This window comes from Narcine bancroftii, chromosome 4 (genome assembly GCF_036971445.1).
Source record: "Narcine bancroftii isolate sNarBan1 chromosome 4, sNarBan1.hap1, whole genome shotgun sequence".
Taxonomy (NCBI): Eukaryota; Metazoa; Chordata; class Chondrichthyes; order Torpediniformes; family Narcinidae; genus Narcine; species Narcine bancroftii.
In genome coordinates, this window is record NC_091472.1 from 270,716,383 (window position 1) to 270,733,378 (window position 16,996).

The window sequence follows — 16,996 nt, forward strand, 5'->3', positions numbered from 1 at the left end:
AAAGGAATAGGGGTGCATAACTTTAGATTGAGAAGCAGTGAATGAGAAAAAAACTCGACTCTTCAGCAGCTTGACCCAGGTCAAAGACAAAATATTCCAAATGTGATTGGCTAATAAAGTCAAAGCATATTGTGAGAGATCTAAAGGATAGAGAAATTACATTTATTTATTGCTTGACAAGTGCCCTGAGATGTTCTATGGTAGACTTGGTCACATACATGACATGAAGCCAAGATTCATCTAAAGGAGAATGCTACATTTCAGTTTTTCAAACTCTGACCCATAAAATCTGCGGGAGGGGGATGCGGAAGGTGGAACACCTCCTAGAAGGAGTAACCTTCAGAAACACAAACAGTGCAGATGCTAGAATCTTGAGCAAATAATATGTTGGAGTGACTCGGCAGGCCAAGCAGCATCCACGGAGACAAGTAGTCATTCAACATTTGGGGTCAGAAGCCTTTATCTAGATTCATTAAAAGGCCCCAATAAATCTGAATATTGCACAAAGCTACCTGACCTGAAATGATGACTGACCATTTCCACCCATTGCTGTTGTCTGATGCACTCCCTCCAGCTGCTCAATGTTTGCAGCAGATATCATTGAACTGGTTGAGTTATGAAAATGAACTGATCTAATCTTTCCTGTAGTGAAGACAGATGGCACAACCAGAATCTGTGATGATACAACAAAAACTTGAAAAAAAGGCAGACAAATAATTCTGATAGCATCAACTGTCAGTATTTTCTAATAGTCCATGGAAAGTTTGATCCAAAATGTTCGTTTGGTGTCTGAAAAGACAAACCAAGAAATGAAGGAGATTCCAGACTGTATGTCTTGGCCATTCTGAGAAGCTGGATGATAACTGAGGAGAGATGGTGTAATATGCTTGCTGTCTCAGACCTAGTTTAACTTGGTCATAAAAGGGATGGGTGCTTAAAGTTTCCACTCATTTGTGGAAATGCTCCAGCCAGACAATAATGCTGACCAACGTGGAAAAGGGCAAAGAAACTGAAGCTTGTATGCCGAGTTTGAAATAATTTCTGTTACACAAAACCGCTGGAGGAACGCTGCAGCATCAATAGGAAGCAAGGGGTAAACAATGTTTCAAGCCTGAACTCTTTGTCATGGCATGAGCAAAAAGCAGGCAGACGCTTGAATAAAAAGTTGGGGGAGGAAAGGAGAGGAGGGAGAAATGGGTAGGGGGAGGTGCATGGGCTAACAGGTAACAAGGTCATAGGTGGTATGGGTGGGAGGGTAGAATAGACAAAAGCTAAGTGATAGCTCTCTAAATGGAGAGGGTAAGGAAGCAAGTGAGATTCTAGAGACAGAGTGATATGGAAAGAGAGACGGGGAAAGGGAGGGTGGTTAATGGATGCTGGAGAAGTTAATGTTAATGCTGTCTGGTTGGAGAGGGTCCAGATGGAATATTAGGTGTTGATCTCCAGTTTGCAGTAGCCTGAGTTTGGTAGTGAATGAGGCCATGGATAGACATGTCAGTGTGGGAATGGTGTGTGGAATTAAAATAGTTGGCTACTGGGAGGTCCCTGTTATTACAGTGGACAGCAGAAGTTCTCAATGAAATGATGTCTCAGTCTGTGTCCAATCTCTGCGATGTAGAAGAAGGCACAGGAGCACCAGATGCAGTAGATTACCCCTCCAGATTTACGTGCCCCAAATGGAGGTGAGGGATGAGGAGCGTGCATAAGTGTAGCATTTCCTGGAGTGACAGGGTTAGATACTAAAGGAGTGATCAGTGGGAAGGGATGGGTGGAGGAGAAAGTTCTGGACAGAGCGGTCCCTGCAGAAAATGAAGGGGAGAGGGGATGGGAAGGGTGTTTGATGGTGGGATCACATTGTAGGTGCTGGAAATTGCTGAGTATAATATGCTGGATATGGAGGCTAGAGGAGTGGTAGGTGAGGACAAGGAGAATCTTATCCTTGGTGCATCTTGGGGTAAAGGGAGCGATGGCAGATGTGTGGGAAATCGAGAAGTTGCGTGCATAGGTTGAGTTAATGGGAGTAGAGGAGAAGCCACATCTTTTGAAAAAATAAGCACATCTCTGATGATGTTCATTTATGCACTTTATTGATCTTTTCTCTCGCATTGCGCAGTCAAATACATTTCTTTATTTGTTTACATGTGTATGTTGAGTACAGATTTTTTTTGCACTAACAATAAGTGCTAATTCTGCCTCGCCTGCAGGAAAAAAAAACTCAGGGTTGCATATAATGTCAGGCATGTACTCTGACCATAAATCTGAAACTTGCTTTTTTATCCAGCGAAGTAATTGTTGCTATTCTGGGATGCATCAACCTATACCATGTGGAAAACAGAATGGAACAATTGATTGTTGCTTGACTCCTGTCCAAAAAAAGGGAAATATTGCTCACAAATATATGAAGAAGGTTTGAAATGCTCATAACTAGATTAGAAAACATTGGTATTGTATGTCTAAAATTAAACAAGGCTCTTGAAGGGAATGAGGGGTCTATAAAACATTCAATTAATGTAGGATTAGAGTAAAATGGTTGGTGCAAACTTAGAGAACTGAATGGTCTGTTCCCCTGCTGTATCTATGTCTATGACACTATGAGAAAATTTCATTAAATCCAAGGAAATACTTCTGATAGCCCCAGCTAGTGCAGAGATGAAATTTAACATGTATGGCATATAATAGCATTCTACTACCAGGAAGAGCAATCAGAATGTTGATGTGCTTGATTGACTTCCAAATGATGCACCTTGGTGAGACACCAATGCTGGCTGATATTGTGTTGTTGGCAGAATTTGCAGACAGTTGCTGTCATATGTGGATTGTGGAGGAAAACACGGCCTCCCTGCCTGTTTGGAATATGGTGGTTTGCGGGTGGTCACGTGTGCTCCTTATCTGAAATTTATTCGGAAGTCACATCACCTGTCAATTAAGTTGGACTCTGGCCACCCATTAGTACACACATGGCCGTTGACTCATTAAAATTGCCTCGGGTCATTATTTGCTCAGTGTCCAGATCTGAACTGTACAAAACATCGATGCACGGCACATTTATTTCTCTTTCTTGTGTTCCAAGCCCTGGATGCCAGGTCGGTGATGTGGACATGACTGCAAATGTCGCGGGTAAGATTTTCACTACACTGAGCTGAGCCATAGAATTGCGATAGACCAATATTTGCAGTAAGCTGCACCGGTGTTGGTACAGGAAACCACATGTGTGTAAGAGTACCTGTACATAGTGTGTGTACTCAACTGTCTGAGCATGTCGAGTATAGGTTCACTATTGTCAGAGTCCAACCTAGGATAGAGGTGAATGCCTATATCATTGCTTAAGTTAAATAGTAATTGAGTACCATTTAATGTTCTCCCCTGTTTAGGCACCATATTTTAATTAAAGTTACATGTGATTGTAACACGAGTCCTGATTTGTCTCTGTGAACCCACCGAACCTGATACTCTTCTCAACATAACAGTTACAACCTAACAGCCTGCTACCAGAATAACATGTGCCTGACCTTCTCATGGATATATAAAACATTCAGAATAGATGAAAAATAGAAAGTAAAGATGATATATTGTTCTGAATTACAGCTGAAATTACAGGTTAAGCATCTAGAACAATGTGGCTCAGGAGTTATTGTATCATCACAGGAATAAACATTATTCTGAAGCAGTGGCTTGAACAGTATGAGGTGTATCTTGGATTAAATATGCTGTTAGATGGTTTTGTTTTAGTGGTCATGAATAGACATCAATTGGTGGACCCTGAAGGAATGCAAAAAAAGCTTCAAAAGAATCTCTCAGTGGTTCTGCTCAACCCTCCATTGTCAAAACCAACCAAGGTTGAGAACCCATATGGATTAAACGGAATCAGAATTTACTGCTACAATGTGTTCCACACAAATATTGCCAGAGTTCATGATCATGGTGAACATGTACTTGTAATGATATCATGTATCATCGATTATATTTGACCTGTTTCATTGGTAATTCAGTAACGGTAAGTGCTGTAAATACTCAAAGGGTCTAGCAGTATTTGTGTAGAGCAAAACGGTGAATGTTTCAGATTGAACACTTTGTCCTAATTAGTTTTAAGTTGGGAGGGGGTGGGGGAGGGGGGAGAAGTTTTCCATATTTGATGATAGGTTTTAAATCTGTATCTCTTTTCACAAAAGCTAAATAACAAGATGAGTGTCTCCAGCAGATTTCACATCCCAGATTTTTGATCTGCAGTTTTTTGGTCGTGATTTGTGATTCATCTGGATGAAAGTTGTGCAGCAAGGATTCATCAAAACCTCAAGATATCATACTATAATGCAACAAGAAATACAATTTTTTTTTATTTTAAAAGGTGCTTCACAGTATTTCTGCCACGCAATTAGATGGAATGGTTTGCTGTGAATCAGAGAGGCTGACCTTTGATCAGTTTATTAGATTTCTTGCCATGTTAAGTCAGATAAGCGTGTATGAATATCAGAAGTATCCTTGCTCATTACTGTAGATGATGTCATAAGTTATCACCTCCTGGTGGTATCCCAGCACAAACTGAGCTGCATTGTTTACTGTGCGTGAGGAAATATCAGATTAATTGAATTTGTAAATTTAGTTTCACTCTTGCCTTAAACATTTTTGACTTTACCTGTGAATGTTTGAGAACCATAAAACACTATAGCACAGAAACAGACCCTTTGGCCCCTCTAGGCTGTGCCGAAATATTATTCTGCCTAGTCCCACTAACATGCACCCAGAACATATTCCTTTTGAAATACCGCCCATAAATGTACCTCTCCAATATTTTTTAAATGTCAAAATTGAGCCAATTCAGCTGGCAGCTCATTCCACCACTCTCTGCTTGAAGAAGTTCCCCCAATGTTCTCTTTGAACTTTCTCCATTTTAACCTTAACCCATGTTCTCTAGTTTTTAATTTAAACTAATCTCAGTGGAAAAAAGCCTACTTGCATTTATTCCATCTATCTCCATTATAATTTTGTTTCTCTATATCAAACCTCCCCTCATTCTTCTATGCTGTAAATAATAAGGTCCTAACCTGTTTAACCTTTCCCTGTAACTGAGTTGCTGAAGTCCTGGCAACATTCATGTGAAACTCCTCTGCACTCTTGCAATCTTATTGACAGCCTTCCTGTAGTTCGATGACCAGAACTGCAAACAATACTCCAAATTTGGCCTTACCAATGTCTTGTATAACTTCATAATAACATCCCAACTCCTATACTCAATACTTTGATTTATGAAGGTCAATGTGCCAAAAGCTTCCTTGTGACGCATTCTACCTATGATGGTCGTTTTTGGGGAATTATGTGGCTGCATTCCTAGATCTGCCTGTTCTACCACATTCCTCATGACCCACCATTAACTGTGTATGTCCTATCTTAGTTGTCCTTCCAAGGTGTAACACCTCACAGTTGTCTGTATTAAATTCCATTTGCCATTTTGCAGCAAATTTTTCCAGATGGTCCAGCCCCTTCTGATGCTGTGGAAGCCTTCCAAACTGCCCACTATGCCTCCATACTTTGTGTCATCTACAAATTTGCTGATCCAATTTATCAGATTATCATTCATATAATTGATATAGATGAAAACAACAATGGAACCAACACCAATCATTGAGGCACACCGCTAACCATAGGGTTTCAGTCAGAGAAGCTGGCTCCTCCTGTAAAATTAATCGTGAATCTAATTTATGCAACTGAATCTTCCTGACTGATATGCTATGGGGACCTTGACAAATTTAAATTTGGCCCTTTTTTATTAGTTGGGTTAAGGCTTTATATATGAACCCGATTGCTAGGGTAGTAACAAATGGACAGATTTCTTTACCATTTAAATTGACTCATTCAACTCGACAGGGCTGCCCATTGTCACCAGCCTTATTTGCATTGGTTATTGAACCATTAGCTCAGGCTGTTAGACAAAATAAAGAAATTATAGGGATGTGGGTTAAGAATGAAGAATATAAAATTAATTTATTTGTGGATGATGTGTTGGTATATTTGACGGAACCTGAATGGTCATTGAAACAATTGCAAGAGTGTTTGGTGAAATTTGGAGAATTATCGAGATTTAAAGTTAATTGAGATAAAAGTGAAATTTTACCATTTGGAGTGAGAGATTATTCTGAATTTAAAACAATTACAAAATTAAGGTGGACAAGTAAAATTAAATATTTAGGTGTGTTTATGGATATGAATTATCCATCAAATTATGTACCTATATATTAAGACAGATTAAAGCAGATTTCATTAAGTGGAAAGAACTTCCATTAACTTTGATTGGTCAGGTTAATTGTATTAAAATGAATATTTTTCCACAAATTCATTATTTATTCCATTCATTACCTTGTTTACTTTCTAAGGGTTTTTTTTTTGAGATTTGAATAAAGCAGTGAGAGAGTTTTTATGGAAAGGTGAATTAGCTCGAATGGCATTGCATAGATTTACATGGAAGTATACATTGGGTGGATTACAATTACCACATTTTCAAAATTATTATGAAGTGGTCCATTTGAAGTTCATCAGTAGATTGATGGATTTAGATCAGCCTCCTAGCTGGGCTAAAATGGAGATGGCGTGTATTCCTAGGGTTGAAATACATGCATTTATATTTCATTGGAATTTTAATTTGTTACAGCAATATGATATGCCGATATTGAAACATTTATTAAAGATTTGGCTAACAAAATAGGGTGTTAGGGTCGAAAGATAAATTATCTATTTTAACTCCACTGTATAATAATCAGCTTATTCCTTTTTCAATGTTTAACTATCATTTAAAGATTTGGGATTCTAAAGGTATAAAGACAATATAAGATAGTTTTGCAGAAGGGCAATTTCTTGCTTTTAATCAATTGAGAGAAAGATTTGATACCTGTCAATTCTTTGTTTGCTTATTATCAACTTAGAGCTTTGATAAAAGATAATTATGGTAGAGAGATGTTTTTACTACTTTGTCGAGATTTGAATCTTTGATTTCCTCTATACTGAAAAAAGGGTTATATTTCGGTTATGTATAATTTGTTACAAGATAGTATGGATAAGTCAGATTGGAAGAAATCTAAACTTAACTGGGAGAGTGATTTGGTATTTATTTTTCCTGAAGAAGATTGGGCAAGTATGTGTCACAATAATGTAATTAAATTGACCGTTGTGTAATATGGAATGGTTAATTACAATTTTTTACATCAATTATATTTGACCCCGGAAAAATTAAAAAAAAATGGATTTAGTAATTCGGATTCTTGTTTTAAATGTGGTTCATGTATTGGAACTTTTTTACATGCTGTATGGAATTGTGTTAAACTTCAATCATTTTGGCAAGGAATTAAAGTAGTTTTGGAGAAATTATATAATGTTATACTACCGTTAGATCCAATAATTTTTTTTGTTGGGAAATTTATATTTGTTAAGAGGAATGGGATTGGAAAAAATTCAAATTGCTTTTGTATGTTTGGTATTATCAGTAGCGTGTAAATGTGTTGCTAGTACCTGGAAAGATAATACTGAGATTAATATAGCTCATTGGCATAATGAATTGAAAGTATGTCTTGTTTTGGAAAAAATTACTTATACTTTACATGATAATTATTCTTCTTTTGTTAGTAAGTGGTCTCCATATTTGAAATATATGCATTTAGATATACTTTGAAAGGTTGTTAACATTTAATCTTTTTTTAATATATAATTAATATTTTATTTATTTTCTTTTTGTTCCCCTTAAGGGAGCTGCCTGTAAGGGTGGGAGGAGGGATGGGTATTAATGAAAAAAATTTCTTTGTCTATTTTTATATTGTATGCTATGTTTTTGTTCTCTTTTAAATAAAGTTTGAAAAAAAAAGGTATTCCCATAATTTTGTCTCCAAATGTAGCCAAACACTCGAATATAAAGGAGGGTACATTTTGTCCCTTACTATTGTTTTGTATAGTAGTTTTCATCCACATAAAAAACAAACATCTCTTATCACATTGTGTGATTTAACTACATTTTGTAAAAAAATTAATACTATGCCCATATCTTTTGTTTTTATGTGACACTCTACCCCAGTGGTTCTCAACCTTTTTCTTTCCACTCACATACTACTTTAAGTAATCCCTTTGCCATTGGTGCTCTGTGATTAGTAAGAGATTGCTTAAGATGGTATGTGAGTTGGAAGGGAAGGTTGAGAATCACTGCTTTAGACCCAATTGTTACTGAAATATTTTGCTTGAGAAAAATTGTCATTGTCCCATTTCCTTTGGAGTTATGAAACTGTGCACATTACAAGTTAATTAGGAATAGTTAAAACAGTGGTTTTCAAACTTTTTCTTTCCACCCACGTACCACCTACCACCTTAAGCAATTCTTTACTAATCACAGAGTACCTATGACATAGGGAATACTTAAGGTGGTATGCGAGTGGAAAGAAAAAGGTTGAGAACCACTGCTCAGCTCCATACCTTTTTTAAAAAAAAATATTGCACTATCATCTGCACTTTTATTTTATTTTTTTTACAACCTACTTGCATTAACGACATGTATAGGTTGACTTATCTGGATAGAATGCAAAACAAAGGTTTTTCACTGTATCTTATGCATGCAACAATTAATAATGTAACTGAATTCAAGGGCCTGACAAGGTTAATGTTGAGATGTTACCACTAGTGGAAAAATCTCAAATGTGGGGGCATAGTTACAAGATTAGACAGTCGTCATTTTCAGCCAAGATAAATTGGAAGTCTTATAAAGAGCTTGGATCCTCTGGAGTGTTAGGTCTGCTTTGTTCATGAATGAGTGAGACAAACACCAGGCTGAGTCGAAATCAGGGTTCTTTGTTCTTTATTACCGGATTGTAACACTTGCGACTAACAAAGTTAGTCGGAGAATGCATTCTGCCGTTATCAGCAAAATGGTAATTTTTTATACCCTTGGATATGTGCTTAGAACATCAACATATCATTACTTGTCCAATGACTAAAACTGTTGCTATCCTTTCCCTGCTAGCTTCCTGCCTCTCAATCCATCAATGTCTCTCTTATCTTGTAAGTACAAGGATGCATTCTGTTACTCCTTAGTACTGGGTGACTCCTTCTCCGGTCCCATCTCATGATGTTTTACCTAACAGGAGTACAAGGACACCTCCCCTTCTTGTTACTGCCCTGTACAGGGTAACTCCCTACACATTCCCATCTCATGATGTTTTACCTTACAATCCCTCCTTTGTCCTCTTTAGAGGACAATCTCGCCCTGACTATGCTACCACCGCGTTACATTAGTTCACCTATTATTGCCAAGCTCTATACGGGTTCTGTTCACAGGGTAGTTCGGCTGGTGGGCGAGGGCTCCCCCAACCCTCCTTTGCGTACACCCCCCATCCGTCACCCCGATCCCATTGCCCGTTTACAAGTTTCATCCCATTTGCCCCCAAGCAAAAAACTAGCTAACCCCCCGTACATTAGTAAATTCCCAAGTTAACATATGGTCTACAATCTAATTCATAATACTTGTTCTACAATCTGATTAATAATGTTTGTGTTACAATCAATGTTATAATATTTAGGTTACAAGCAAGGTTAAAATTATATGTGTAACAATCTAATTCACAATCCCTCCTTTCCATCACATTCCCCTTCAGACTCCAGATCGATCTCAGCAACTTTCTCCGCCTCCTGTAATGTGAGATAGTCTTGCTCCACAGCCTGCACAGCTTGATATTTCGGAGGCAGTTCATCACGGTCAGCAAAGGCTTTCTCTATGGTCCTCGTGACCAGCGTTCGAATGCATGGAATACAACAACAGCCACAAGTGATAAAAATTGATACAGAAATGAACAAACCCAGCAAAAGTTGTCCTAACAATGTGCTCCATCTCCCAAACACTCCCTGTAACCAGGATAAAACAGGATTGGAGACTCCAGACTGGGCTTTTAATTCTTTCGCCAATGCCCTAAGTTTCGTTAACCCCTTAGTGAGTGATCCATCTGGCCCTGTGTTATTAGAGATAGAAGTGCAGCATAGATCTCCAAACATAGCACACACTCCACCTTTCTCTGCCAGGACCATATCAATCGCTATCCTATTCTGAAGTGTCATAAGGGAAGTTTCTGACAGTTGTTGATGTATTGCCTCAACAACGTCCCTGGTCAAATTTGCAAGGCGCTGGACATTATAGTGAATAAGGTTGATCCTATTAACATTCTTATTTACAGTGATGGGAAAAATTGCACTAAAAACAGGAAAGCTTTCAAACCCAGCTGCAATCTCATCGGCTAATTTAAATTCGTCCGGAATATTCCGGGCTTGGCCAATGGCATCAATCCATACCCCATCAGGGTTCCTTCCTCCCGGCCCCAAGAGTCCAACACTCCTCCTTTTCCTCCACAGCCAACTCTCTGTGTGGCGCAATTCTAGGGAATCCTCGTCTCCCTCCTGCCTTTTGACAATCAGCACTGGCGCATTAAGGGTTACTAGAGTACACCGACCATCCCAGTTAGCAGGGAGCCAGTTGTACAGCACTCTTCCTCCACAAAACTCATCTGTGTAGTCATTCAATCTGCTACAAGTCTCCTTAGTTTCAGATTCATTTTTTTTTGTTATGGGACCTCAAAATCATCCCCTGTATATGTTCATGATAACCAGTAACCTGTTTGGCTGCCCTGTCAGGCACCCATGTGGCGTTTTCCCTGCTAATAGTAGGTCGTCTACATACTGAATCAGTGTAACATCTTCCGGGAGCTTTAATTTCATTAGGATTTCGCTAAGGGCCTGATTGAACAGTCCTGGACTGTCCTTATAACCCTAGTGTATGTGTACCGATGTGCTTGGTAAGTGAAAGTTAACCAGTCTTGCCATTCCTCAGCTAAATTCAAGCAGAAGAATGCGTTTGCCAGATCAATGACAGTATAGTATTCGTGCTCCGGACTCAGAGCCCTAAGTGCTACATATGGGTCTGGGACTGGTCTCCCGATGGTCTTGGTAGCCAAGTTAATTTCCCGGAGGTCGTGTACCATCCTCCAGTCTTTTCTACCCTGTTTGGGAACAGGCATGATGGGCGTGTTCCACATACTGTCAGGTGCCGCCCTTAAAACCCCTGACTCCATTAACCCTTCTATCGTTCCTTTAATACCCTCCTCCTGACTGGGCGACAAGCGGTATTGTTTTCTCCATATTGGTTTCTGCCCGGGGTTGGCCAATTCTAGAAATACCTCTCCTTTTATTACTCCCACATCATAGGGCCCCGTTGTCCATATATGTGGACTCAGATTAGAAAGATATTTGTCTGAGTCTCTGTGATCAATATTTTCTCCTTCTATGGCTCGGTCTCTTTCTACTTTCTCATTCACTACCTGGTCCCATGCTTCAATATTCAGTCTGACAAATTTTCCTCCCTCCGAGGTGGAATATCCCGGGATTTCTGTCTGCCTGTATTCACACCCTATCGCTTCCTTTACCATCGGACCCAGCTGTCGAGCGTGATGATCTTTGGCAATACCCAAGGTCACATGAGGCACACTTTCTACTCCTAAGCAGAACCACTCCATTTGTTCTTCTGTCATGACAACCATAGCAGCTATTCCCTCCTTACCTACAAAGATAAATGGACAATGTATCGTTTCTGTCTTCCCTTCTTTTAGAGAGTCCCACCTCTCCTCATATTCCTGGTCCGGGTGGATGGTGTAGTTTAATGTAACATGCATAGGATCTAGTGGATAATGGTAATCCCCATACCGTGGAATACTGGCCCTCCACTCAAAAAACTGTTTAATCAGCCCTGGGCCTGGTTCATCATACAGTAGCCGACTCCAGAAAATACTAACCTCCACAGAGTCTTCTGAAGCGTTAGATGGGGTCATTACTATAAACTGTCCTCCCCTTCTTATTGTATCCCCTGGGTATGTTAACCGAAGGCCCTTCTCAGAACATTGTATGGTTATTCCTAGTTTGGTAAGAATGTCCCTTGCTAATAAATTAATGGGGCAACTTGGCACAACCAGGACAGGCGTTTTAACCCTTTGTCGTCCAAATGTCATGTCGATGTTATCTGTATAGGGCTGTGTTTCCCTTATCCCGGAGAATCCTATTGTAGATAATGTTTTGCCCGAAAATGTGCTCCCTGGGGGTTTTTTAATCACTGTCGTAACTGCTGCCCCTGTGTCAACCATAAATTCAATTTTTTCTCCATTTACCGTCCCCCAAATTTTTGGTGGCTCCCAGGGAGGCGTGATTTTTGATTCTCCATGGCACCTTCAATAATCAAATTCAGCACCTTCCTCAATATAGTCATTACACTGAGGTGCCTGGACTTGTTGATCACTCTGCCACCCCCCGATTCTCTGGGGCCCATCAATGTGTCCACCCCTACCCCTTGCTTGTCCTCTTAAGTTTCCTCCTCTTCCCCGATAGCCTCTCATAGAGGGTAATCTTTTTCCCCTTGCTCTCCCAGCCTCCGGACAGTTCCGCTGGTAGTGTCCAGGATTTTGGCAGTACCAGCATACTGCATGTTCCCCTCTATACATTGTACCTAGCTGTCTTTCTCAACCATTTCTTACTTGGGGTCCCGGATTTATCACTGGCCCCATGACCTGTGGGACTATCTGTTGGGCCGCTAATTTAACCCCTATATGTTCTATGGCTCTCACCAATTTATCGGTTGTCTTGTCCACCTCCTTCTGGGACGCACTTTCTGACTTAGCATGCTCTGATTGACGATGTCGTTTGATTGCATGTGTCAGGTGTCTTTTCCACAAATCCTCTGACATTGTCTCTAATCCCACAATGTCCCTTAATTTTGCTTGAACCGTAGCAGGTAGTCCGTTTATTATCCCATTACGAAAGTGAGCCCTTCCTAAGGGGCTGTGGTCGGGTCTTTCTCCAGTCCCTGTTTCCCATAAGTCCCATGCTCGAGTGAAATACTCGTGTGCAGTCTCTCCTTCCTTTAGATGAAGGGTTACCAAGGCATCCAAACTATAGGGTGTAGGAAATGTTTCTCTAAGTGCTTCCCAAAATTTATTCCGAAGTGGGTTAAATTCTATTTCATCCCCCAATTTACTGCTTCTTACAATTTTCTCTATTTGCTTCAGGGCCCCTTCTGCCTTTAATTTTATCATGATAGTTCTGACATCTGCGAGTGCTAATTGTTCTTGGCAGGTTTCTCGCTCAAAACAAGAAATCCATGGACTAGCCCCATTACTCAACGGAGGTAGTTTTTTCATTAAACTCTCTAAGTCCATTCGTGACCAGGGTACATATTTATGAGTTCCCCGTCCCGTGATCAGTAATGGGCATTGATATCTCAATTTTGGGGATTTCTGCTCCTTCTTTACTCTTGGCATGCATTTATTTATCCCACCTTGTTCTGACTCTTCTTCGTCACTGTCACTGTCCCTATCAGCTTCCAATGTCTCAGGGTCAAAGGTATATTGGTCACGTTCATCTCTAAGATAATCTTTTCGGCCATAATTTAGTTGTTTCACATCTTTCTCTTTTGTCCTAACTATGTCCAGGTAGGCATGTCTATTTTTCTCCCTCCCGAGTCTTTTCCTTCTACTTTCCTCCCATGGTGGATCGTATCTCGTTTCCTCATCTGTACTACACTTTTCGTCCTTTACTCCTATTACCATTCCTTCAGCTTTAATTTCTCCTGACAGTGTTGTAGTTATCTTTTCCACTTCCTTCAATACACCTACCATTAATTCTTTTTGATCCTCACTGATCTGCCCCAGCACATTAATATCTCTGTTTAATTTTTTAATGTTATCCTGAACCTTTTTCATGTTCCATTTCTGTATCTCTAACTCCTTTTCTATTTTCTTGGACTCCAGAGGGGTCTCTACATCTATTACTCCCCCTTCTATTTTTATTAAAGGGGCCTGTACCTCGTCTGATGTGTCCCTATTCCCGTGGTTCTTGTCACACCCCAGTGTCTCAATATCTGGATATAAGGGACGTGACTCCAGTATCCCATCTGGGGTGTCAGAGAGAGAGAGAGAGAGAGAGAGAGAGAGAGAGAGAGAGAGAGAGAGCATAGCGAGAGAAAGAGATAGAGAGGCAGATACACAGAGCACAAGAGATAGAGAGAGTAAATGCCTTGCACTGGCCCCACTGGGAGAAAAGTCTTCAGATTAACACTTTCGTTTCAAAGGTTTTAAAAGGTTCTCATCCTGTGATCACTGGTCTGGATCAGATTGGGTCTCCCACCACTGGGAACTATCACTCCTTCCTTCCCTCCCACCTCGAGTGAGCTACACGTCAGCCCACAATGTCTGCCCTGATCCCGCAATGGTGGGGGTGCGGGAAAAAGGGAGGGAGAGAGGATAAAACAGGATCCCATTTGATGCGGAGCTGGAATTGTGGGCACAAAATTAAAACCAAATTGTATTTCTCTGCCCTGCCCAACCTGGGGATTTCAGGGCAGCACCGCCACAGATTGGGATTGGGAGGGGGAGTGGGTGAGAGAGGAGGGGGGGGGAGAAGAGAGAGAGGGGGAGAGAAGAGAGAGGGGGGAGGGTGAAAGGAGGGAGGGAGAGAGCAAACCCGGACACTTCGTGGCTGGAAACTGGAAACAGGCACTTTTCCTTTCCCTTCTGTGTTTTGTTTCTTCCAGCTTATCTAAGCCTCTACGTTTTAAAATTTTTTTTTTCCTCACCTGTCAGGAACATCTCAGTGCCCCCGGGTAACCAACCCCTCTTCCTCCAGCGGTCTACACATTTTCGGAGCATTTTTTGTTTTTCCAATGCCGCATTACTGGTATTTCGCTCCTCTAATTCCTGATTAATTTCCTTAATAACTTGGTCAAAAGTCTTAGCAGGCAACTGTACAGCCATAGCTGCGGGACCGCTTTCTAATGCCTGTTTTAATTTAGGTTCTTGTCCATTTAGGGGATCTATGTCAACGAAAATTGCTTTTAAAAATGTCTCCTTGCAAGCTGGATGACTAATATCTTTTAAAAGAACAGTCTCTAAGTCTTGTCCTCCAATTGACTTCAGACTGTCCTGTATACTCTGATTGCTCGTTTTCCACTCTCTGTTTTCCCAAAGGGTTCTGAAAGTTAAATTACAACTAGAAAACCAAATATTTGGGCTATACTTTTGTCCTGTTTCCCTGTACCAATCTATGAATTTACGTAACTTTATCTCCTTGGTGATGTTGGGAATACCCTCATTTAACTTATCAAAAGTATTTCGAATAAACCGGGTGTCTCTTAGGAGTTTGTCAACTTTTTCATTAATATCTCCTACCTGATCCGGACACAGCTGTCGCAGCCTTCTGTCGTCGTTCTTGTTCACCAGGCAGGCGTCCCTGAGTACTTTTTTTGTTGTCTCAAGGTCTCTAGTGTCTGCTGTGGTATTCCACCACGGCGAATTGGGGAAATAAATTCTTAACTTCTCAAGTGTACAGACATTATCATACCTACCGGACATTTATAAGTCAGTCTCTCAGATACAATTGAGGCCAATAAGCCTGAACCTTTGTTTTCTTTCAAAGCCCAACCTTCACGTGGGAGATTTCTCCTCTTAATAACCAGTTTAGGGCAGAAAACTCAGGTCCTCAATTGTTTATAGACCACCTTCTCACTCTATTGGACTTTGCAACGACACAATAAAGACTTTTAAACTCTAGTAGTTTCTTGCGAAGCACTTAATAAATGTCATTCAAACACCTTAAGGACTTTTATCTTGTCTGTAATCACTTACGTGTTACAATCCTGGCATGCGACCTTCAATTGTGGTCGTCTAATTTGTCCGATCTCCAGTTCTTACTGACAATCATAAAGATTTAAAAAAAAAGAGAATTTTGTTAAAACAGGCTTCTCTGGACCTTTTTATCAGCCGGCTGAGATGATTGTCAGAAAAAACAGAAACCGTCGTCCAGTGTTCACTCACCCATCACGTCGGGGTCACCAAATTGTTAGGTCTGCTTTGTTCATGAATGAGTGAGACAAACACCAGGCTGAGTCGAAATCAGGGTTCTTTGTTCTTTATTACCGGATTGTAACACTTGCGACTAACAAAGTTAGTCGGAGAATGCATTCTGCCGTTATCAGCAAAATGGTGATTTTTTTATACCCTTGGATATGTGCTTAGAACATCATCATATCATTACTTGTCCAATGACTAAAACTGTTGCTATCCTTTCCCTGCTAGCTTCCTGCCTCTCAATCCATCAATGTCTCTCTTATCTTGTAAGTACAAGGATGCATTCTGTTACTCCTTAGTACTGGGTGACTCCTTCTCCGGTCCCATCTCATGATGTTTTACCTAACAGGAGTACAAGGACACCTCCCCTTCTTGTTACTGCCCTGTACAGGGTAACTCCCTACACATTCCCATCTCATGATGTTTTACCTTACAGGAGTTGTCTACTCAAAGGCTGTGGTAGCTAGAACATTTGGGGTTATTTAAAGAGGAAATGGACAATTTTTTTAAAGTTAGTGGAATTGAGGGCTATGGGGAATTGGTACAGAGTAGTGAATGGGGCCTCAGGTGGATCTGCCATGATTGCACTAAATGTCAGTGCGAGCTTGAGGAATTGAGTGGTCAATACGGGTTCTTAATTTCATGTGTCACCTACTTTGGAATAGTTCTTTCCTCATCTCTTGTGAGTACCATGACCTCCCTCTAGTGTTCAAACAATGACACATATTAAATTGTTTTGCTCACCAAGCACATGGGAGAATTGTTGACCTATGAGCATTATTTTTTTACTTGTATTTGCATTCATAAAAGAGGGCTGCCACAATATAATTCAATAGCTTTCTGGAGTTTGAACTGCCAAAATAAATATAAATTGCCCTGTTAAAGGCCTGTTTCCGCTCCGTAAATGGTTATATGGTTATACGGTTATGGAATGTCTGTGTTTAAATCTCTCATGAGAGAATGGCAGGAATTGCTGAAAACAATTCATGTACAACTTTGAAAAGCCTTCTAATTATGTTTTTTTTTAATGACAGGGAATACAAAAAAAAACTTTTATTTTGAGGCTGCTTCAGAATATTTCTGTTAGTCAACTGGAT

General features: G+C 40.2%; 1 protein-coding gene and 1 long non-coding RNA gene across 3 annotated transcripts in view; one reads left to right on the forward strand and one right to left on the reverse strand.

Moving 5' to 3' along the window:
* The window catches only part of LOC138760128 (uncharacterized), a 58,325-nt gene that overhangs the window by 8,437 nt on the left and 32,892 nt on the right, over positions 1-16,996 (forward strand). The window lies entirely within an intron of this gene.
* LOC138761966 (uncharacterized) lies at positions 12,462-16,329 on the reverse strand. The gene is made up of 2 exons (XM_069934998.1): positions 15,867-16,329; positions 12,462-15,742 (listed from the first exon to the last, which is right to left on the reverse strand). Exon 2 carries the CDS (start codon positions 14,007-14,009, stop codon positions 12,519-12,521), a length of 1,491 nt encoding a protein of 496 aa, XP_069791099.1. The 5' UTR covers positions 14,010-15,742; positions 15,867-16,329; the 3' UTR covers positions 12,462-12,518.

Coding starts and splice junctions, on each gene's coding strand:
- LOC138761966 (XM_069934998.1), bottom strand. CDS start 14,009: ATGCTCTCTCTCTCTCTCTCTCTCTCTCTCTCTCTCTCTCTCTCTCTC.